Source organism: Anopheles merus, chromosome 2R (assembly GCF_017562075.2).
Source record: "Anopheles merus strain MAF chromosome 2R, AmerM5.1, whole genome shotgun sequence".
Taxonomy (NCBI): domain Eukaryota; kingdom Metazoa; phylum Arthropoda; class Insecta; order Diptera; family Culicidae; genus Anopheles; species Anopheles merus.
Window position 1 is genome coordinate 54,786,418 of NC_054082.1, and position 24,463 is coordinate 54,810,880.

A 24,463-nucleotide genomic window follows, 5' to 3' on the forward strand; every position below is an offset into this window, starting at 1 on the left:
TCTCAGGATTTCATCCACAACGGGATGCCATCCGAGCTATGCACATACACACATGCATAGAGCCCATGTCGACGAAGAAAAATAATGCAACAACAAACGGCTCAGCTGATGTTATAGTTGCCGAACAGATTTTCGTTTTATTTCCGTCAAATCAACGCATAAGTGGCCTGATTGAATGAAACCGAATGCAATAGAATTGAGCAAACCTGTCAACTATTCCCAGAGCGTGCCAAACCCGTTCGACTCTGCTGACATCATCGAATTTCTACCATCATGCGGTCCACAGAGGAGAGACATTGCTCCCGTATGGTTAGGATTGGCTTTGAACTGCACCGCAACTGTATACGGTTGGTGTGTCCTGCTAAGTGAAGGCGAATACTTTCCTTGGACTATATCTAAAGAATCTGTACCATACGGACGGTCCTTTCTATTACTTCTTCACGGAAGGCTTCTGGCAAGGAAATATACTTCTCTTAAGTACGGGCAACATACAGACCGCAGCTCTGCTGGAGCTCTTTTGGGAACGATACAGTACGAGCAACCACAGCCATGACATCTATGATGATAATCACACAAACGTTCGGCAAATATGCAAAGTTGCAACCAAAATCGCATTCAAACTCATGCTGCAGTATTGCCTTAGAACATGAAAGAAGCTAAGGGTGAAGGAAAGGATCGAATTGAGAGGAAAATTGCTCGTTTATTACAGTTTTGCAAATGCCACCAACTTGCGAGACCCATTTCTGTCCTGTTATTGTCGTTCGAAATCGGTCGTTATGTCGCATAGTCGCTACATTTGCCCGTAACACACAAGTCTGCTCTACTGTTGAGGTTTTCGGCAAGGACGAGTTTGGTGGTTTGCAGTTTACTTAAATAGTTCCTGAATTTCAACTCTTTTACTGCTCCTATCATTATCGCATTTTAATCTCTTACTAGAAACATACGTAGCTGTATAGCTGTATAAGATCACAATGGTCATACTACGACAAAACAAACAGTTAATATTATTCATATTTAATTTTTAATTGTTCGTATCTTTCCATTAAATATGGGTTATAATATTCGAAAACGAGCATTTCATTATTGTTGACTTCATGTGAGTTAGTGGAATAAAGAAACCAGAAAAAAGTTAATGAAGCAAATTGGTGTTTTTTTTCTTACCGAGAGTATCTTGTGAACAGTACAAAAGCAACTGGACAATCCCCAAGCGAAATTTTCTAGGAAAATGAATTTGCAAATGGTCGAAAAATCGATTGACCTATTGATGCCAGCCAAAGCATTACGGACAGTCAGACCAAAAGGATCACGGTAATTGGCCTTCGCCTTGGGTGGCTGGCATCGTCCCGCATGTTTCCCATGAATAACTGATAACTCTGATGTGTCTATTGTAAGATTATTATGGAAGGTACACTAAATGTGAGAGAGAATAACCAAACGACCGTCTAAACATGCAAGAGAAAACATTGATACAGTCGGTGACCTGACTGAAGCGTTGATACAGTTTATACATAAAACTGCAGTTCGATCCCTCGCGATTGTATAACATTCTTACAACATGAGCTGTTATCTTTTGATTTATGTGTCTCGTATTTCTTTTCACCAAAATTTACTCACAGTAATTTAAATCATAAACATCAACATTGACGTACTTGAAGTTTACTTATTATAAATACATCACCGTATAGGTGATGTTCATAAGTTGTAGAAAAATATACTTTCATGACTGAGTAAAAGCAAAACATAATTCAAATTAACATTTATCAAAGCTTTGGTTTAGTTTCCTTCTCACGTGCACTGTTCGCACATAACATGCTTTACATTATTAAAGATTGTTTCAATATCCATACAATTTATACTGCCATCCATTACATACTTATTTACTTACCAAGCACTGAAAACACTTTCTACTCATGAGCTGCTACACAACAAACCAACTATTAAAGTTTGCGTGTACTGCCGCAAATACGTTTACGCGTGATAGAAAACATTACGCCTCGTTAGCACATCGCTCGGAAACTTGCATAGAACTCACCCATCTAATCCGTTTTATAGCACAATGTGTGTGTGTGTGTGTGTATTTGGTTTTTCGAATGTGTGTGAACGTTGTGGTTTGACATGGGTAGTGATAACATGTGAGACTAAATTACCCATCGTGCCCTGTTTCCTTCACAGATAATCGGCTTTCTGGAATCGGAGCTGGCAGTAGGCTTTCTCCCCGTACCCACGATTCTTGAAGCTCATATCCCATGCGCTATCTACATTTAGTAAAGTACGTGAAAACTTCGGAACCTTTGCTTCATATAAACAATACCACTCAAAAGGCAAACGGATGTACCTGCAGGGCCTATGTCTCGAAAGGTTCACCTGAGGGCCGCACTTACGCCTACAAAACCCTCATTTTACAGTGAGCGTTAAGCACATAGAGAAACTCCTGTATCTTGCCATCCATGCGAGAACCCTTCTACCACTCCGAATGCTGGGCAGGAAATCTCAGCAGGCCAAACTGTCAAAAGTAGTTGCCGGATATTCAAACAACACCTAGCTGACATCGAGGACAACTCCCCTCATCTACACCAACCAAGGAATGGCGGCCAACCGCGACTTTTCCGCAAATCTTGTCGTCAACTCGTTCACTTGCCTCGACTGGGAGCAGTTGATTGTTGTGGTACCAGCAGGCATTGTAGTGCCGGAAAATTGTCGGAAACAATTAGTTCAACTTTTGGTAAACACCACATACCCTTCGCAAACCCTTCCAACCCTTGAGTTAGAGAATAAATAGTGTGAATGTACGAACCGAAGCGCTACTACAGAACCGTCCCTATTCTTATTAACTCACTAACTTACTGGCCGTTGGAATGGAATTCTTCTCGGAATCAAATTTTGCGAAACAGTTCGCAACTCCAACGTTAGCTTCCCAGCGCCTGAGCCAATTATTAGAGCCTCTTCTGTGCTCTGACTTCGGCCTTCAGCTGGACACATGTTTGTTAAACAGTTGTTTAAAAACATGTAAAATAATTATTATTATTTACGGAATGTGCAAGCAAATTAAACATTATTAATAGCATACGTGTAGTTTTGGCGAGCATTACATACTCATCGTTCCAAGTGAGTAAATAATAATTCCAATTTTGTAGATTGTTTTCTTCTTCTTCTATTTGGCGTACTGTCCTACGCGGACATACCGGCCTATACAGGCTTTCGAGACTTAATTCATGACCAAGCAGCCGGATAGTCAATCCTTGCTACGGGGGGGACGGTCCATTCTAGGGTTGAACCTATGACGGACATGTTATTGAGTCGTTCGAGTTGACGACTCTAGCACGAGACCGCCCCCAGATTGTTTCATATGTACAGTTCAAACAATTTTCAATTAAATTTTTCGATATTCTTCACAACATCTGCAGGGCAATAGATAGAATTGTTTTCATATTAATTTATCAAAACTATGTGATGTAGAAATCATGTTGCGATAACGTTCTCAATAAGATCAGCAAGAAGAAGGCTTCTGAGTTGGTTGTTAGCTCAAGAAGTTTTCAGTTTTTTAGGATTGAACATGACCAACCAGCGAAACACCAAATGCAATCAGCAATATTTTACATTATGTGTTCTTTTACAACTTTAACATCTTTATCACGTGTATATTTAACGCCACACGTTGTTTCTAAAGATACACTTTATTTTATCATTTTGATTGTTTTATATAGATTTGTTTGTTTTACGCAAAAATCTAAAATATCCATCTTAGAGCAATATAGACCGATGGGAATCTAATCACTACGTAATTAATCATATATCATAGCTTCTATCTCTTTTATCACGCGTCTGCCAGGGATTTTAAAAGATAGTAGTCAATGTGTTTGAGGACAATTCGCTTCATTCTTGCCGATTTTTATTTGATACAAATAAGCTCTTTTTGTACGAAACAAATTCCAAAGCACATCAATTAAGTACTATGGAGAAAAAGGCACAGTGCATTCTGGAAGCGCTCCTGGAAAAGGTAATGACCATATTGGAATGGTCCAAATTCTCCCAAAAGTCCCCCATGGTGGGTGCACCTATGGATGGATCTATAGTTAAACGACACTAATGGAGAAGAGTACTTTGTAAAAATGAAGACCCGAATGTTCAGTCAACTTTCGGAGCCAAATGCTTGCAACAGCAACTGCTTTGACATAATTAATGGCCAGATCGGACATATTTAGCAAACAGGGAAATTACAGCCGACCTACGGGTTAAACCCTATGGCATGTACGTTCCGTGTGAAAAGAGCTAACACTCAAACGATTTGTGTGGTTCAGTAGCTCCAGTGTGGTCAAACGATGGTAGGTCCAGTTTTGTTCCTAATCTCTATTTGATTGGAGTTGGTTGCAAACGTCTGAGCCCTACCGCTTCGAGAATTTCGACTAACCTGAGGCATTACTTAAGTTGATGTAACTTCATCGATGAAACCTACCTAGACCCTGCAGTAAGTGATCTTAAGAAAGGGCGATTTAATGTAGGTTTGTCAAGCAATACATATTTAATGAGCAAAAATAGCTTCACTACATGAAGGAAGGAACCGCTCACTGGCTTTCATCTGCGAGAAGCAGAACATGTCTAATTAATTAAGCACAAATAAAATGGTGCTATTCTCGTACGTTACAACAGTTCCAAAACTTTTCAAAATATCTACACACATGCGTCTACTCATGCCATGAGTAAAATTCAAGGAATCTCACACTTTTCCGGTCGACCGTACTACGATTTCCGTTTGAATTAAATATGAGCAAGCGTCCAGCCCTCTCTTAATTAAATATCATCTGTTTCAGACATGGTTTGAGTGTGCTAAAATATGTGCCGTTAGTTGACCACAACTTCCTCAGCTAGTGTTTTCTGAACTTGAAGGGAAATGAAAACCTTTTCAAAATAATCAACAGTCTACAGAAAAAAAACTAAACAAACCATCCTTCCAGCGTCCAAAGCCATGCATCCACCAACAGTGTTAAATTTATTTTACGAGAGCATTTCAACTTGAAAAGCAGCATCCACCAATATATCGTTGAACGAAAAGTTGATAAATAAAATTGCGTATGAAAAATTAATTTCATTTTCTTCCACATTATTACTTCACCTCTTGTCCGAAGAAAAGTTTTCTGCTGTTTACAGCCAAACGCGAGCAAAGCATTCAGCATTCAGAAGGACCATTTGTGGGATTGGCAGCTGCTTTACAGAGCCGGTATGGTCCACTTACCTAAGAATTGCCTTCCCCAAATTGGTAGAAGAAATGCGTGCCAGACCCTTTGAGTGCTCATGGAACCATTGAAGGACTTTTTAAAAAAGGAAATCTTTTGGAATTCAAACCAGACAAATGACTAACGGAAGAAAACCTTTCCCAGCCCAGCCCTGATGGGTGGTAAAACTTCTGCTGAATAGTGAAACATTTCTATGGAACGAAACTTCGTTTCGCATATCAACAGGGATTGCCCATAAAAGAAGTAAGCATCAACGAAAGTTTCAAGATTCCCTAGAGATACTGCGAAACGATATTTACAATAACAAAATCCATGCAACAAGAAACACACTTCAATCCCTATTTGTAAATGTTCGTTCGTTTAAATTGTTGTGTTCTTTACACTATAAACATGCTAAGAGGAAATAAGTTTCATGAATGGATGTAATAAAATTACAAGTTAAATTAATACATTATTTCCTTCATGCAAGGATTAAGAACATATCATTAGGAAGGCTCAAAACGGAACGAAAGCTTTGACATTCCAAATGAATATTTCTTGCTTCGTGTTTCTCACATCGTGTTTCAACACACATCGAAAATATTTCTAAGAATATGCAGCGTCGAAAAACTGCTACAGGCATCAAATACAAGAATGCCCTAACCAATACAAAAATGGATTCCATTTGATCTTACTTAGGAATTACACGATACGTTAACCAACAATATTGCAAGACGTGACCTTCCACATACCACAGCTAACATTCCATCATGGAATGAATAGTAGCGACTATTAATTGAACCGATTGTAATGAATTTTCCAAGAAACAGTGCACGATAACGGCATTTTGATGATAGAATTTTTCGTACCAATTGTTATTCTGAAACACAATCTCGATCATTTGAGAAATTAATAAATACAATGCATTCACATAATATACATAACATAAAACATATCACTCTAACACAGTTTATCAATAACTGCTTCATTTGATTTATCAAACTTACCAGAACGTACACGGCAAACGGCATAACGACCACGGCCACCAGCAAATCGGCTATCGCTAATGACACTATAAAATAATTGGTCACTGTCTGTAAGGTTCGTTCACGACAAACAGCCAATATCACCAGCACATTGCCAAACAGCGTTAGGATTGGGAACAACACTAGTATCAGGCACCAGTAGTGATACTCTTTTGCTGAAAAGACAAGAAATATTAAATCTTTTAGATTTTCAAGTTTTTTTTACAACAATATTTGCAAAACATAAGGAGTAGTCTTTCTTATTCTACTTTCAATTCTAAACCGTTTAATCTACATATGCAATCTCATTGTACGAATTAACGAATCGTTTAAATTTTTTTTTGTCTCTTTAAGTGGTAGTAAAGATATACAAAAAGTTTAAACGATATTTCGTTGTGTAATAATCGTATAATTTAGCTCGTCTGCAATTGTGTTGGAGAATACGTAGCATTCGGTGTCACAACCTATTTGGGCGCATTAGTACTCTCAACATGTTCTGTACATGTACTCTCAACTAGAAGATGCATTACATTTATTTGTTATCTATGTGTTTTGGGCCGGTCTCATGATACAGTCGTCAACTCGTAAGACTTAACAACATGCCCGTCATGGGTTCAAGTTCCAACTAAACCGTGCCACCATACGACAACGGTTGTTGAGCTAAAAGAAGAAAAAAGATGTGTTTTGGTCATCAATCTGATGTATTAACGTGCTGTTGCTTTTCAGAATGATCACAGAACGTGACCAATGAATAGACTAAACCGTACTTCTCACCTTCGTACACAATGTCAAAATAGGATTTTTCTTCATTCTTTGTTTAGACCCTTTCCGCATCTTTGTCGCTTTACTGATAAGCGGCCACTTTTCAAACACCACAGTAAAGTCGTTATTATTCGCGAAGCCTTAAAGTAAACTAGCCGGAAAGCTACTGCCACAGACTGGTTGTTTTGTATAAACCGTCTCTGAACGACCGAAAGATAAATACTCACATTTTATTCCATTCGTAAACACAGAATTATGACATCTCAATATTAATAAATCTCCACGCCCGCCAATGGTGCTGCTGGTTGCAACCGTTTCAGCACTCCACAGTCACTTCACCACATTGTGGGTTACGTTGTACAAACGGTTCTGCCGCAGAAACCCTTGAGTAAAGTAATATTCCAACTCAACCAGTCATTGCAAGCCTTGTACAGCACGATAAAACAGGTAGCGCAAGGTTTCTTATGCACGGAACTCGAGGTGGCTATCTGCCCCAGGAAGTAGTAACGTACCGTACGAAATGTAACGCGGTACCATCGCACTCGACGGCGGATACCAGAGTGTTTGGGCTGGGCGGATGTAATATAAATACAAACTCCCGTTTTAACCCGTCCTTCTGCTAAATTTCGACCCCGAAGCCGTTTCTTCGTGTGAAAAGCCATGGGAAATTAGGTTTGCATTTGGGGAGGACAGAAACACGGGAGCAGAAAGGAGCCCCAAGGGACTTAACAAAGGCAATGCGTAATTCTTCCAACTCGGTAGCCCCCCAAATCGTTTGCTGTTTGGTGCGCTTTGCCACATAACACACGTACTCACATCCGGAATAACTACACCAAACGTCGTATTACTGAGTGTGAGCGAGCGTGTAAGCAACAACATCAAGCACAACCTTTAACATGTGCTTCGGGACGAGAGGTGTGTTTGAAGTTTGACTTAATAAGACTTCTTCCCGAAGCGTCCCCATTCCCTACATCTCTAACTCTTTGGGAGCATTTGAAAATAAAATAAAACATGTATCGCTTATTCCATAGCATGCAATGCGGCTCTTTGTGATTTTCGTTGTAAAGTAGCAGTACCATTATTTATTTTTGAAGAAGAGAAAAAGTTTGAACTTTATACAAGAAACGTACAGTCGAAATTATTCCATAAAGCAACAATTTTATTGCAGTTCTATACTCCGAGCTTTTTTGTATACTCCCAAAAGCTTGCTAAGGGGGTTTATAGCTACACGCAAAAACATACAACTACCAATCATGACAATGAAAATAAAAAGCTTTCTACGAAAGATGGCTTTCAAGAATGAGACATAATTCTTTCGATCGCTTTCACAAACACTAACATCAACTGTTAAAATTATGCAGCATTAGATACCACCATTCATTTGGTTCGCCTTTAGTGCCCACACATAACAATGTCAAAAATAGTAAAGTTTAAAATATATGTACAATATTGTTGCTATGACTTTTTTCCTCTTTCGTTAATTCAATTCTACGCTACAAAAAAAATCATCCCGCTTCACTCCCGCTATGACCACTCCTAATTAGCGTCCCTTAAGCATTCATTTCTCCTTGATCGTTTTTGGTTTTCACAGCAGAGCTTTTTCGTTTTCTGTTTAGCTACGCGTATCTCCAAAACATCGTTCTTCAGATAATCTCTTGAGTGTGATGGTCACAGTGGTCAAACAACACCAAGAAGACTAAGGAGCCCCATTCTGCCCAGAGTACCAATCATCATCACCTACGATGTGACTGTTCTATTCGATCGTAAAGATTAAGGATAATGCTCTCTCGTCTGCTACTGAAATGAAACGGCCAACGGCCCTCCATGCTTTGGGGACATTGAAGTACATTTATAATTATAATTTATTCAGCAGATTAGGAAAATGAATTCAATTTCATCGCTCAAGCACAGCGTTTTGCACGGATGGATGGTTCGGGTCCAGAAAAAAAGTCAAAAACGAATTTGGACTTGTCCTTTCCTCCAGCAATGAATCAACGCAGACAAGTTGCCACAATGTTCAAGAATAAAACATGGGAACGCTTTTCTGTTATTCTTTTTTCTTCTGCCTTAATTTTTTTTTTATCGAAACCTACCGTTCATCATGCAAACTGCTTTCCTCAGATATACAGCCAAGATGCGCGTACTTCTATTCACTCAATTTGGCGAAATCATAGGGCGCATCTTTTCCAAGAAACACTAAAGCAATTTAGCTCTAGTCAAATGTTTCTCTCATCTTCCCAAATTCCCACGCGGCATTGAACAACTTAAACTAGGGGGTTTGGAACAACTTCCACGACCATGTTTTGTGCGTCTCATTGTCCACTGTCTTCCCATGAGCGTATTTAGTGTACGTCCAGGTTCCAGCGAGAATAGGCGGAAAGTTAAACTCTAAACTAACCAGAGCATCCCGAATAAGAGTGTTGAGTAAGAGAAATTCCCAAGATGCTGTTTATTTCTTAGTTTTTTCCTTTTATCTTCATTTTATTTCTAAATCAAGGTTTTTTTCAATGATGTTTTTAAATCCACTTTAAAGTTATTTAAAATTCAAACAATTTTTTTCGTTCCTTCAACCAAGCAATGTTTTAGCTAAGCTGGGCATTACTGTGCTTCTCTCAAGACTTTAACTATTACGCCAACCATTACAACAAATTAACAATCCGGACGAGAATCAATCCTGTCCGGGATTGTAGGTCGCTTTTACATTGGTTTTCCAAGTCAGCTTCGAATGTAAACGTTGTTATTCACCGCGTGCAAGATGTTTATCCCCATCAATCAGATATTTCATTTCCATTATTAAAATTATTAATTTCCTCAGGTTGATTTTTAACACGTCTCAAGCTGGATTGAATTTGACAGTTCTTTGTGATGTGTTGAAAATCAGGTGTAAAAACTAAAATTTCATTATGAAGCAAATACACTATTGACAACAGCTGTTGAAATCTTGGAGCCGATGAATAATTATGTGTGACTGTGAGGACGTTGCCGTATTGAATCTCAACTATTTTCTAACAAATAACTCTTACACAGTCCTCGAAATCGTCGTGCTAGATTCGATTATGAATAGCTGCCGCTCACTCATTTCAACTCACCAACATGGCTTTATTCCTCGACACAGCTTTTCGACTAATCTAGTCGAATTCGTATTTAAATGTCATGCTGCTTTTACCTCGGGTGCTCAAATGGACGTGAAGTAAACAGATCTGAAGGCTGCTTTTGATCGTGTAAACCATCGCTTATTGCTAGCTAAACTAGAACGTCTTGGATTCTCTGCTTCCCTTGTGTAGTGGTTTAGATCTTATTTTACAATGCGTTACTAACGCGTACAAATAGATAACCTATTCTCAACTGAATTTGAAGGCTCCTCTGGCGTTCCACAGGGTAGTTTTTTTCTGACTGGTGCTATAAAAATGACTTACTAATTTCCGTAGATAAGTGCGTGTGTATCTCGTTCCATCGTTCTGTCTGTCTACTAACATATAATTACGAAATATCAGGAACTCTACTGCAGCGTTGCATCACTGTTAGCGACTTAGGAGTCATCCTAGACAGCAAATTAAATTTCCACCAACATTATTCGGACATCTTAGATAAGGCAAACAAAATATTTGGATTGATATGCAGGCAACCAAGAAAATTATCCGATCCACACTGCCTCTTAGCGTTGTATAAGTCTATTGTTCGTCCATTGCGTGAATCCTGTTCTGTGGTTTGACGCCCTTCCTAGAATGCATGGTCTAACAAGTTGAGTCAGTACAGAGAAAGTTCACACGTTTTGTCCTGCGTTTTACAGCATATTGTAATGTAGCACCTCTACCTTCGTATGAAACTCGCTGTTTATTGTTAGGATTAGAGGCGCTTCAAAAGAGACGTAACGTTGCACAGATGAAAATTTATATCTAAGTTACTTATATGTGAAACTGACGCGCCTGAGCTACTAGCAAGATGAATGCATGAATGCAAGGCTAGAACTGTTTACAACTACCGACCGCTAAGAACCCAACTAGTAAGACGAGCTTACAGTGAAAATGACTCCATAACTGCAATGGCTCTTAAGTTTAACGCTCACTATGATAGTTTCGACTGGCATCATACCACTAACTTTTAAATTAGCTTAATATGCCTGCGTGTTTTTGTTCGGTCTTCTATATTGTATTTATTGCTAGTCTTAAGAGTTAGGGTAATCCAAAGTGATAAGGCCACTTCTTCTGGCCAATTACTTTTTTAAATAAATAATACAATACAAAACACAGTAAAACGCTTGGCGAATTACAAGAAAATGGTTTGGTTAAAATATAGTTACAATTTATCTTAATTTAGAAATGTATTAAGAAATTTGACATACTTTAATTGTATATCACTAACCTATACTGTGTATGTAATTGTTTTTTGTATTGACCCATTTAATATATTTGTATAACTTAATCCTACAAAATTGAATCAAACGCTGCTTACTTGTGTAACATCACGTTCAAAATGAATGGTGTTGATTTGATCGGATCGTTTTTCTACTTTATTCATGACACGGCCAGTTTTGCTTTCGCTCATCAAAGAAAGTACACCGGCTAATCAAATCTGGCACCTTTTGCATCGTCTCCACCTTCATGGCTAGCCAAACTTGCCGGATGATTTAATTCAATTATTAATTAAACGCAAGGATTGCTGTGCAAATTGACGATGAATATTTTCTCGAGAAACGTAGGCTAGCCGACAAGGTGCGAGGTACCGGAAAACTTTAAATCTCATCGGAAAATGCTACCATCCGTCTGTTCTTCTCATCGCGAACGAAAATCCTATCTTACACCTGATATTGTTACAGCATTAGCAGGGTTGGAGAAAATTAGGAAGCTAAAGTGTAATCCGTTCCCGGAGCCAATTTTAAACACTGCCTTTTTGGACTATCTGTTGCTGGCAAAGATGCTGATTGAAGAGTAACGTTTCAAGCCATGGGCAATTATTTTATGCCTTTGCAAAACCAACAACAACAGGAAAACCTTTGTCTCGAAAATGAATTGTTTAATGAATACAAGGCAAACGCGTATCCACCTTCTTCTTCTAGGAAACAAGTTAAACAAAATCCGACTGACTCGTTATTCAAAGATAAATTAATCAATTCCAAACTAGTTGTTGAATAATATCAAATTTCTGTATAAAATCAGCTTAAATGTAAAGTTTTATAACGTAGTTCAAAAAATTTCCCAGGGATACCACAAAAATTTGCAAAATCTAAGTTTGGTGTAATAAACACATTTTATATTAAACAACTTCATTTCATTTCCCAAAATCCCATAAAGCGATTCATAAAAAAAAATTTCATATCACGTATTGAGACCGTACTATTATAATGTTTCTCTTCTTGACTTTAAATCATTAATTTGCCTCTATCAATCTTGCGATAAAGCCAAACATTTTTCCCATGTACCACATGAACACAGGCCATGTTTATGGAGGAAATGCGAGGAAATTTAGTTCGAAAGCAAACATTAGCATTGTACGCCTGTAATGAAATTTCATGATTCATCCATCGAACGGAAATTAAAATTCTTTATACATTAAACACAAATGAAAAACTTTTTTTATTCTTTTACTTATAAGATGGAACAAATTTCACATTCTCGGCAAGACGGTAGCTAATAGAACGCATCATCAATATCGTTTATTTAATTCTGAAACGGCATATATTGATCTTCTATCAGTGGCGGATTCAAAGGTACGCGGACTGAGCGGCCGCGGGTGGGGGGCGTCAATTTAGGAGCCCCGTGGATGTTAATTCACGTAATTCAGTTTAAAGGTAAACTTATGTGTATTTTTTGCTAAAATACAAAAAAACGAATTACACATTGTCTATTAGATAAGAGAAACATCTACGTGCCTTGGAGACCTCTTTGCTCTCGTAACATGCTTGTTGGTGAGGGCAGGCGTACCTTACATGGATACAATGAGCCGTTACTAGCTATGACAAGGCAACTCTTTGCATAGCCTTACAGAGTTTAAAATCATATAAAGGAATAGTTCAATCATTTAGGAGAATGTTGCAAACCGGTAGGGGAATGTTGCAAGCAAGCCGTGGAAGTTTGCAATCATATAGGGGAGTGTTGCAATGGACTAGGGGAATTTTGCAAGCATACTGTGGAGCTGTCATCAGATTGTGAATACCAGAGTAAAAATCTTCAAATTGATACCGATGATGTTTTCTAAAAAACATCATTTGGAGTTGCATTCAGCTGTACATATGACCAACTAAATACATCCTGCTGTGGAGCCATAATAAAACATGATAAGTTAGTAAGATTAACGAAAATATTATGGAGTATTTACTGCGGCACCCATAGTCTGATGACAGCTCCACAGTATGCTTGAAAAATTCCCCTAGTCCATTGCAACATACCCCTATATGATTGCAAACTTCCATAGCTTGCTTGCAACATTCTGCTACCGATTTGCAACATTCTAGTAAGTTAACTATTGCATTATATGATTTAACTATTCCCTTATATGATTCGATTTTAATTTAATGACCAACGCATTTAAAGAAAATATTATATTAATTTCCAATTTCGGCAACATCGGGTTAAGGCAGATATTAGAGGAAAAATTTAGGGATTAGGTGTTGAATAGCTAGATAAATAAACTAAATTATTAATAAATAAATAAAATAATTTATCGTTTAATGAATAAATTTAAAAAACTAGGGGCCAAGTAGTCGAGGGATACTTCTTCTTCTTCTTTGGCACAACAACCGTTTTCGGTCAAGGCCTGCCTGTACCCACTAATGAAGTGAGCTTGGCTTTCAGTGACTTATTGTTACCATAGCAGGATAGTCAGTCCTACGTATGGGGGCACGGTCTATTCGGGACTTAGTCGAGGGATACACACCTGGTAAAAAATAAGCATTAATATAGTGCAATAACGACTAAATTATTTTAAAATTTTAAAAAAATGTTTGATTGGCGTGCAAAAAGTATTCTTCTGTCAAAAAGTTCTCGTCTATCAGGCTTTTGGCGTAACGTGCCTAAGAAAACAAAGGCTGTGGAATCAGAAAATGTCTGGAACTTGTTATTGTATTTATAACTTTTATTGACTACTTGATCAACGCTATAACTCATTTGATCTTCAAAAAGGGTATTTTGACCCACTCATCCTACAAGACTTGTTCCAATTTATCTCTAGTATAAATATTGCATGGACAATGGAGGAGCCGCTATAATGACGAGCTATACGAGATGTACGGCGGCCTCACTGTCGTACAGCGTATCAAGCTCGCCAGGCTCCGGTGGGCTGGCCATGTTATACGCATGGAAACGGACGACCCATCCCATAAAGTCTTTTTAGGCCGTCCACAAGGACAGAGGAGGTGTAGTAGTCCCAAATTGAGGTGGTAAGATGGCGAGGAGGCGTCTGCCATTAAGGCCGGGATAACGGACGGATAAAGACGAAGGCGCGAGACCGTGAGCGGTTTCGGACACTCCTGAGGCAGGCCAAGACCGCAAAGCGGTTGTAGCGCCGGATAAGTAAGTAAGTAAGTAAGTATAAATATTGCATTGAAAAAATGGCAACTGATATTATACTAGGAGTCTACTTATCATTTTCATCAGTTTAGTTTCAGCTGGTTTGATGTTTTGAGCAAATGACAATGCTCTGTATGTTCTCCCGCTCGACTGACCATGAAACATGTGGTACTTTGTAAGTACAATTTCTCAGAACTGGGACCCAAAGTACTTAAAAAGTGCAAGAATATATTTCCTAATCTCATTTCCAATCAATTTGAATCATTTTTCTAGCTCACCTTTCCTCACTGAGCCATTGTGGCCAGCCTGATCATGACACAATGGTGTTACCGTTACACGAGATTTTGATGCTGCATCCTAGTAGACGGTTACTACCGTACACGGTGGTCGTATGACCTTGACGAGTTAAACTTGTTGTAATTTGTTAGTAGAGCCCAATTTCAAATGAATTGTTGAATTATTTGATGCTCCTTACCAGATTTGTCTACTTTCTGCGTGTGGTATTAGTCAAACAAAACATTTTTGTAACAACTCACTCATTCGAGCCATGACATGACCAGCTACAATTAAATGCATCATGATCCATCAACCAAACTTGACCCATCTATTCTCCTGATCTTATTGGCCATCATAAAAAGCACAGATTCCTGGGGTGTATTTGATTTTTTCGACATTTAACCTCTTCTTTCGTTAGATAAACAGTCAAGGATGGCTGCTTACATGGCAGTTTGACACATAATTGGTGTCAGAAAAATGGCCAAACGCTGATCAAACGAAGTAATAATGCTTCCCACATGTCTTACAACCTTTTAAAATGGTTAGGATATGAATAAGAATAAGATACGATTTCCGCCATCATGCTCCGTTCCTTGAACTTCCCCATATTTAGGGCCTCTCTGACCACTCGTAGTGCAATTGAAACAACAAAAAATCATTAATTTATAAAAAAAAGTCGCTAGCAGATTGAAAATGATAAATTTAATTCATGTCTACGTAGTGTTTGGCCAGCGTAAATGAGTAAAAAGCTATGTAGTCGAATACTTTTTGCGCACCCATCAAAAGACTTTTTTAAGTTTTTATGTGGTTTGGTTGCTATTGCGCTATTTTAATACTTATTTTTTAGCAAAACGTGTGTATTGATGGTCCCTTTATCAAACCTCATCATTGCTTTTACCACCCCATGCCTATTGCGGCCATAATTCGCGTTTTTCTGCAAAATAATCAGCTAGACGAATACTTTTTGGACTGACTGTATTAACACTTTAGATTGCGAAAATAACGAGAAACCCGAATTGTTCACATGTAAACTATGCGCTACGACCAAAACGACAGTTATCAACAAAGCATGCATAGTATACTACCATACAATATAATATAATTGTACTAATTATGGACGTACAGGAAAAAGGCATATTTTCGATGAAATGTTGGTAGATTTTGACAAGTAGTCGTAAAATGACTAATATGTTGCACCAAAATGATGATTTTAAGATAAAATTGTGGTCAGGTGCTTGGAAATCGCTAATATCCTACAGTGCTGCTCTTAACAAAATGGTAAGAGATATCAAAAATCTTGGCAACACATTTTAAAATGGTGATATTTAACAAAGGGATGTGAGCAGTACGTAACTAATGAAGCACAAATGTGTTAAAATGTTCATATTTAAACTGAAAAATCCTTCCGTGGTTGTAGAATGCAAATAGAACATTTTAGAGCAAAAATAGTATTCGTTATAGCCATGATTGGTGCTATAGCCACAATTGGTACACTTACCCTAATTTTCATGGTACATCAACTGAAATGAACGAAGTAATCGCGATTCACGATTCCATGTCGAGTTTGATTTGTGCTAGAGCGCTGGGTAACGCTCTAGGTTCACGTTCATGAAAAAGATCCAAGTTGCCCAGGCCTAATAGATACAAGGAATAGGGCAATCTAGAGCGTAAGGTGCATATGAAATGGTAGATGAGAATAATGCTCCCAAACTACGGCGATGAGTCAACCATTACATTTTTATACCCCAAACAGATGCGACTTCGATAAAAATTGTAAAAACGTGTTATGATAAAAAAATGCGCCAGGCAACCGCAAAGTAAAATACAATTAAAACTATAAAAACACGTTTCTTAATGCACTTGAAACAAAACAAAAGTTGCCTATAAAACGTGAGGCTTGTTTCATTACTCACTTACTCACTCACACAAAACAAATGCCACTTCAATAACAAACGTGTGATAAAAAAGCTGAAAATTATAACATTCTTTTGAATTCTATGTATCTGTCTGAATCGCATAGAACAAGTTGAAAGAAAATTCACTAAAGTACTCACTTCTCTCTGACACAAACAGCAACATACTTTATCATTTTGACTATTAGGAACTTCCCAGATCTAAGACCGCGACCCTCATCGTGCAGTCAGTAGGACTGCATCATATTGTCCTTCCTCTGCATCGTATGCCCAGTGCTTGAAATTCCACTCTACACAATGGTCATTAACGTGCATGGCGCTAGTGCGATGGGAATAATTTTAATTTATTTCATGCAGAGGCTCCTCTTCTTTTAATTAACCGCTTGGATGCTGCTCACGGCACTTTTACTTTTACTGCCTCGCACTCTTCCTCTCTCTTTCTCACTCTCTATCTCTCTCTCTCTCTCTCTCTCTCTTTCTCTCTCTCTCTCTCTCTCTCTCTCTCTCTCTCTCTCTCTCTCTATCTACATATCTATCTATCTATCTCTCTCGCTCTCTCTCTATGTATGTGCTTCTATTTCTGCATAGAATATGTTTGCGTACATTTCACGCATATAGCAATACAAACATTCCCTCACCTACAGCCTTTCTATTTCTTTCCTGCCACAGTTCCCAGCAAAGGTATAACATTATGTGCCCATTATTACATGACCATGCGAAACGATCCCGTGTTATCATTAGTAGCTACACCAAATGGAAAATGAAATGAAATTCACACAGCTTCCTGGCTCACCTATACTGGAGATACAAGAAGCACTGCTGACCGCCATTAGGTTGGTTAAATATTTGTCTTTCATCAGTTCCTGGCCGTGCTCATGTTCCTCCCAGTTCACAGCTATACAAAGTTGTACGGCTTCATCAAATCATCATCATCAGCTCGAAGGGTTAAGCTACCTGTTGAATGCACCGGGTGCATTTATGTTTCAAGTTTGGTGGTGAATTTTTCCAAATACATCATAAGGATCCTTAGGAACAAGTACTTCATGCAAATAAATATTAAATAAAGTAGCGTTTCGGCCATTTTTTCATATTCATAAGTACTGCTGTGATGAAAACAAAGACGAATATTTTTTGTAATTTTTTTTTTTTTTTGGTCCTAGGACCATCTAAAATTTCCCATTACTCTCTGGCCCATTTTGTGTTGCATTGTATGCTCTCCCGCTTTTTCCACACTCTCCCTTCGCTCATGTTAATCACTAAAAGCTTTTCCCCATAATGTTTCAACAAAAACACAAGGTTTTCATCAGAAAGAAAAACGGCCAACCTCACCAAGTCGTGACGAACCATCAAGCATTTAGAGTCATCTGCCTGATGGTGGGAAACAAGTTTTACGTGAACCATTTATGTCAGTACCCTACAAAATTTCGTAATCTCGTTACATCTGGCTTTTTCTTTCGTTCTCCGGGATTCAAGCGAATTGCGAGGCTGGAGCCAGAATTCACAAAGACGAAAACAGGCGCACAACCACAGGAAGTTTTCAGCTATGTTCCGTAATGGAAAATATTCTAATCCCAGCGGAATGTACACATACACATAAACACAGTGAATGTAGTGGATTCGGCCAAGATTTTGTAGCCTTCCTTACCATTTACCTTTTTTTTCATTAAATTCAAATGAGCATAAATAATGCGTTGTCTTTACGAAAGCCCTAACGGATGTACCATTACCATGCCCAGGGCACATCATATTACATTCTACGAGATTTGATGGTACTCTTCTGGACAATCAACTTTAAGCTACCGTCCATTATAGAGTGATAAATCATCGCTGTTCGGACTGCGCGTACAGTCGACTCTAAAGCACTGGACCATATTTAACATTGTTTTCAGCAGTATCCTTTTTATTATCTAGCGGCATCTCAGGCGGAACATTCTTTCCACTATTACCGACAATATTCAAAAACTACATAGTTTTTTCAACCTAATTTCGACCAGTACGACAATTTGTATATGCTCAGTATAATTTGATTTTACAAACATGTTTTCTCCTTCTTAAGCTTCCTTCTCTTTGTTTGTTGACAGAAATTGAAACACAAATCATTCATTTCTTCTGCTTAAGGAAACAAAATTTACTAGCTCTAGCACGTATTTTTTAAAGTAAAAAGCATTGACGACACCAAATGTTACAAGCACGTTGAAGCAGAATGCGCCTTTAAAGATTCCGAATTACGGGCCCAATGCCTGTCCATGATGGCGGAGAAGCAAAAGTTTGCACAACTCCTGAAGTACAAAGTTGCGTACACGGTTGCACAGAGCGTGTTTTTCGTGGGCGCTGTGCATTTGTTGGTATCATTACTGTCGTCAGTGCAGATCGAGCTTTGACCACTCCTTTTTGAAGCTAGCAACTAGTATCATCCAGCTGCCAACCAACAGTTAATCAGGATTTACAACGATGATTTTACACGACGAGCACAAACAGGCGAGTCGAAGTTAAACAAAATAAACATTTCAGTCAAAAGCTTTCCCTTACCTTCCGTTGGTCCGATGCAGGTTGTGTTGGAAAGGGAACAGTTCACGGCCAGACCGGTCGTGTCATTCCCGAACGTCCCGTTAGCATTGTAGAAGATCGACCCGATATCCTCGGCTAACAGTTCGAAGATGGAACCCCGCGAGTCGGTGCTATCGCTTATAGGCGATTCCAGCGAATCGTTGTAGGGATCATCGGCATAGTACTGGTCAGTGTCGTTGCTGGCAGCATTGGAGGACGCGTTGGATAGCATGGTAGCCACCGTCGAGACGCTGACGGTAGGTGCCGGTGTGTCCGGTGGTACCCGCACATCCAGCACGGTATCATTGTAGACGCTCTCGCCGAAAAGTCGAAAGTAGTCCGGCGACTCCCAGCCGCCATTCCAGCCAAGGGACGTTTCGTTCTCTGTCGCAGGCATCATGACATCCACCATTGATGGGAAGCGCCTTTCTCTTTTTCTCTATCTCTGGGGTAGTCACTCAATGGGCGTTGGAGGAGCTCTAGTCGAAAGATACGACTATGGTTACGACTCTGGAGTCTACTCGTACTGGCGGGACGCTGATTTCAGAGTCGTAATTTGATTTGACCACCCCATAGAAACATCTCCTTCGATGGAATATGGTCCTGGAGAGCACGCCAATTTCCCTTACCACACCATTTCATTGGATGATTCCTTTGCTCGATTGCTTTCCTTTCTAGCTCTCCCTCTAGTTATCTGTTTCGCTTGTGCTTATGCAACCTCTCTTCTGCCCTCTATGCGTAAGTATCAGGAACCAGGTAATGCAACATTTGTGGCGCGTTCCGTACTAACCTGCACCTGATGCCCAACACGACAGTAACATGAAACTCCGCCCGTTTCAATTTCAGTTCTTCACTATCGGTGAGTGATATTTAGCATCTCTTCCCACTCCTTCTCTCATTGTTTCATCCGCCTCATTAATGAGAGATCAATTTCTAAGTTTTGCTCCCATGCAACCGGTAAATAGAACACTACACTGCTAATACATTATCCACAACACGACACGAGCTGTAGCGATGGGGCTAGCATTTTTCTTAAAACCTTAATGTACACATACTACACATACTCTATTAGATACACTTATCGTTTGTTTATGGCACTTCGAACCATACTTGTGCACACTTTCCAAACCATATCGTGCAAATACTCTTTCACTTGCTGTTTCTATAACCATGAACACACCATTTTTTTCAACTGCTATAAAAAATGAAACAGAAACTAGATTAAAAAACAAATCCACTCTCAGAATACGCTGCAATTACACAAGCACATTTTCACTCGATAAGAAAATAAGTTTACCTTCCACATAAAAAAACAGCCCATTAAGCTCATACTGAAGCATAACAAAAAATGAAAAAAGAGATCCCTAATTAACTCCTAATTATAGCATGCATTTTTCATCCATTCCACGTTCAGCCTGTATCAAAGGGCCATTTTGAATCTGTTGCATTATCTTTTTTTTTCTCTTTTACAACCGGAAAGCTGTTTTTTGTGTGACTGGTGTGGTAAATTTAAAAATCGACTACGAATAAAGCTTGTAATTACTTTCGTCACATTGCTGTTCGTTTGAAACGGGTGTCACTGTAATAATTGCGAAATTTAATCTGATTTAACACTTCTCATCTTTCACTTGCACGTTGGGTGTAAATCCTGATCCCTGCACAGCAAACCAGTCCTACCACTACTTTCCTGTTCCCAGCACAGTTTATTATATTTTAATTAATCGCACGAACACTGCACAAGGGCATTTTTTGCTGCATGTTCAGCTACCATAACAGTTAACCATTCGTATCGGTACTGATCTTCCTTGAAAAAGTACATCATAATGAAGCCGGAAAATATCCAACCAATTCCTGGCCTCAGTACAGCTCGTTGATCTCTTTGTGGGAAGCTTTGATAAGCTTTATCTGGAATGAAAAGTGTCGAAAGAAGAGGAAAAATTAAATAATACTCACACAAACAGTACTTCTAGCAAGTAATTTGATTTTGATGTAAGGTAAAGCATTATGAAATGGAACAACAAACACTCTGGCTAGGACAATTGGGATAATGTTTATGTTTTATGTTTATGTTTATTTGTCTATCGATGGACAATAATGCCCTCTCGAACCATTTTAGCAATGTTTTACAATGAGTGTTTTACAATGGATTACAATAACATAAACAACATAAAAATGTGCACCATGGAACCAAATTTAACACAGAAACACGATCATTAACCTCAGTTGGCGAAATCCTCGGCTCAAAAGCGTCGCTAACGGCGTTGAAAGCACGGCACATGAGTAGGAACGGGTCAGAGGAGCCAAATTGATGGTTATACCTTTATAGTCAATCATTTATTTTGTTTCTTGTTTTGTTTTGTATAATGACAAGGAATTTCACTATAATTTTCATGGTAAGCTCCACAAAGCCACGAGTGAATGCAATTAAAGAAGACTAAGCATGAATCGTAATGGACAAACTTTTACGCTCAGCGAAACAAGCCCCAACTGTAATGGATCGTGAAATATGGCGCTGGAAAAGAAAAGCTTTACCAAACCTATAGCAAACCATCATCCGACGGTCTAACGTACAGATTGAAACAGCCACCGATGAAAAGTGGAAAAACTCGTAATTTAACAGAGCCCGCAACTTTGGACATTAAATTATGATTCCGAATTAAATATGTCATGCCTGTAGTAACTCGATCGCAGCTACCTTCTCTTGCAAGCAGCCTCTCAAAGTAAGTTTCTCTATCCATAAGGTACACCGATCTCTCAAACCATCGCCAACAGCCATTACAACTGTCGACAAAGTTCTTTATTTCCCGGATCACCGCTGAGAACGGCGTCGAAAAGAAAATTGCAAGACGTGTGCAATGATTTTAACCCACAACGCACAAAAAGTTTACTGTTTTTTCCCTGTTACAGGTTTTCCGATCTTGCCATTGAGCTGTCTCAACCCAGAAGCTTTGAGGTATTCAGCTGGAAACCGCATCATGGTGAGCTTTCCAGTTGAAAACAAATGCGTTCACTACGCCTTCTAGTCATACTGTTACACAAACGTGAATACTCAAACTGTTAATAACTATTTGCAACAGCCATCACCTAAGCTAATGCAACCTAATCATCAACTACTTTTAAAATATTTATAAATAGTATGTAAACTACTCAAAGGAAGCTGATAATACAATTGAACTTTTAAATAGGGCTTACCATCAGCATTATCTTGAAGCTCAGCATACTGTACTCAAATGTAGCTTTAATTTATCATTTTCTCTCTCAAAACTCACTATGTAAATTTATTCTTGAACTCTATTCACTTTATACCACCGTGCTTTTCATTCGGTTTGTCTACAGCGTTGAACCAGTTGAAGTATGATACAACTTTATGCAGAAATCCCCTTATATTTGAAAGTTTGTGGAAGCTATTCTAGAAGAACAACCGACTGAACTGAACCCTTGTGAATCAAGCTGAAGCGATGTTAACTTTCGTAAAGCCCTCAACACGCTCTGACGCAACTTCTAGGTCCTGGACTAGGGATATTCGCTAGTAAGAGCGAAAGTTAAACCAAAACTGCAAACCTCCCACCCGTCTCTCGGCTTTACTACACCATGACTAACCTCTGACCAGTTTCACGTTGACGTTGGTAAGTCTTTCTCCTTTCTGTTTGAATTATGGGTTAAAGTTTTGCCTTCCTGGGCCCACGGAGCCTTATGCCTCAAAGACGCGGCAATTAACATGCATGCGCTGGAAGAAACTGACCGGCGATAGCAACCTCCTGTTAACCGGGACTCATTTTCCTTTGTAGCAGTGTACACGTGATAGCCGCTAGTATCGACCAGATGGTGTAAGACCGTAAAGTTATGCCCCTTTATTTTTTCTACACGTAAAAAGTGATCTACAGGTTGCTCCGCCAGCGACGCGTCCTCGGGCTGACAGGATTCTCATTTTACCGTACCCAAGGGAAGGAATAGCAGCAACGTGTTGCCTTATCCGGTTATTCTTCGTGTAGCCTTTATTTTTGAAATTGCATAGCGCACTGAAGTTTCCCTTGCAACGCAACCCCACCCGTTTGAGTGCACCGGGAATGGTGGAGAAACATGCGGCCCTTCTCGTCTGCAAGCTGTCCAATCTATTCAGCCCCTTTAAAACGATGCACTCTAATGCACCACCCCTAGAGCACTATCTTGGTGAGCAAACTGCTACGTAATGCAGGCGAGTCGAGTACTCTTTTCCTCCTGCAGCAGTAGTAATGCAGGACAGTGCAACGTGACACGCTATGCACGGTGGCTAGATTGTGGGTTGCGTTGGTTGGTTTTTGCTCACCAGTACAATCCCCCCGAAGGCGATGCGGGCAATAAAGACAATCGTACTACCTGTAGTGAAACCGTCCTAAAGCATCTAATATGAACACTCGGGCAAAGCGGAAAGAAGATACCAAGGAGGGCTACACGATGCTAGTTGAGCTATGGAAAGAATAATGCTGATACGTGAAGAAAGGATAACAACATGGTGCGTCTGTACGCCAACTCAACTCCGTTGTTGTTTTCGCCACCTTCAACAGTTAACCACCCATTTAGACCGTACTACCCTGCTGCGGATTGCGTCAACAGCTAAACAGCGCAGTCGGCAGTAGAATGCATCCTAGGTGAATTGTCAGAAAAAGTAAACTAAACATTGAAATCAATGAAGTAGTTATTTCAATTAACATTTCATCAGTGTGACTTCGTCACGTCATCGCCAACATGTAACTGCCCGGATGTACAGGAAGTTATTAACTTAACTTCACCTCACTTCCTACAGAGTGGTCGGTTTTGGGGCGAAGCATTACATTTTTATGACACATGCTAATTTTCTCACCCAAGACGTTCATCTCGTTGCTAAGCGGCTTTCGCCACGTTGTCTAGAGACCGTTGCCATAGCTGCTACATTCCACGGCATAGACGACGCAAGACGTCGAAAACGATTCAAAACTGTCAAGCAACTGATGAAGGAAGAAAGCCCTTGAGCTGAAATTCTTTGGCCGGTGAGTGACATTTTCTCAAAAAACCACATTTTCACCATTGCCAGAGCATTCTCCTGGCAAGAGCTCAAAGCAATAACGACTGTATGGCGACAAGGGTGGGCACATTCCATCCGGTGGGATGTGTTCTTGAGAGGTACGCATGCCGCACTGTCAGACAAACGCTGGTTTTGAAGCACACTGTGTCCTTCGCCAAACGAACCCAATCTGCCATGCCACGAG

At 39.4% G+C, this 24,463-nt stretch overlaps 1 protein-coding gene across 3 annotated transcripts in view; it reads right to left on the minus strand.

Moving 5' to 3' along the window:
- LOC121589328 (dopamine D2-like receptor) overlaps positions 1 to 24,463 on the minus strand; it is a 139,794-nt gene that overhangs the window by 83,974 nt on the left and 31,357 nt on the right. For all 3 annotated transcript variants that reach the window (XM_041908142.1, XM_041908141.1, XM_041908140.1), the window contains exons 2-3: positions 19,221 to 20,433; positions 6,218 to 6,411 (exon numbers count right to left, since the gene is read on the minus strand). In XM_041908142.1, the coding sequence (XP_041764076.1) occupies positions 6,218 to 6,411; positions 19,221 to 19,650 (624 nt within the window). In that variant the 5' untranslated portion in view covers positions 19,651 to 20,433. The remainder of the gene's footprint in view (positions 1 to 6,217; positions 6,412 to 19,220; positions 20,434 to 24,463) is intronic.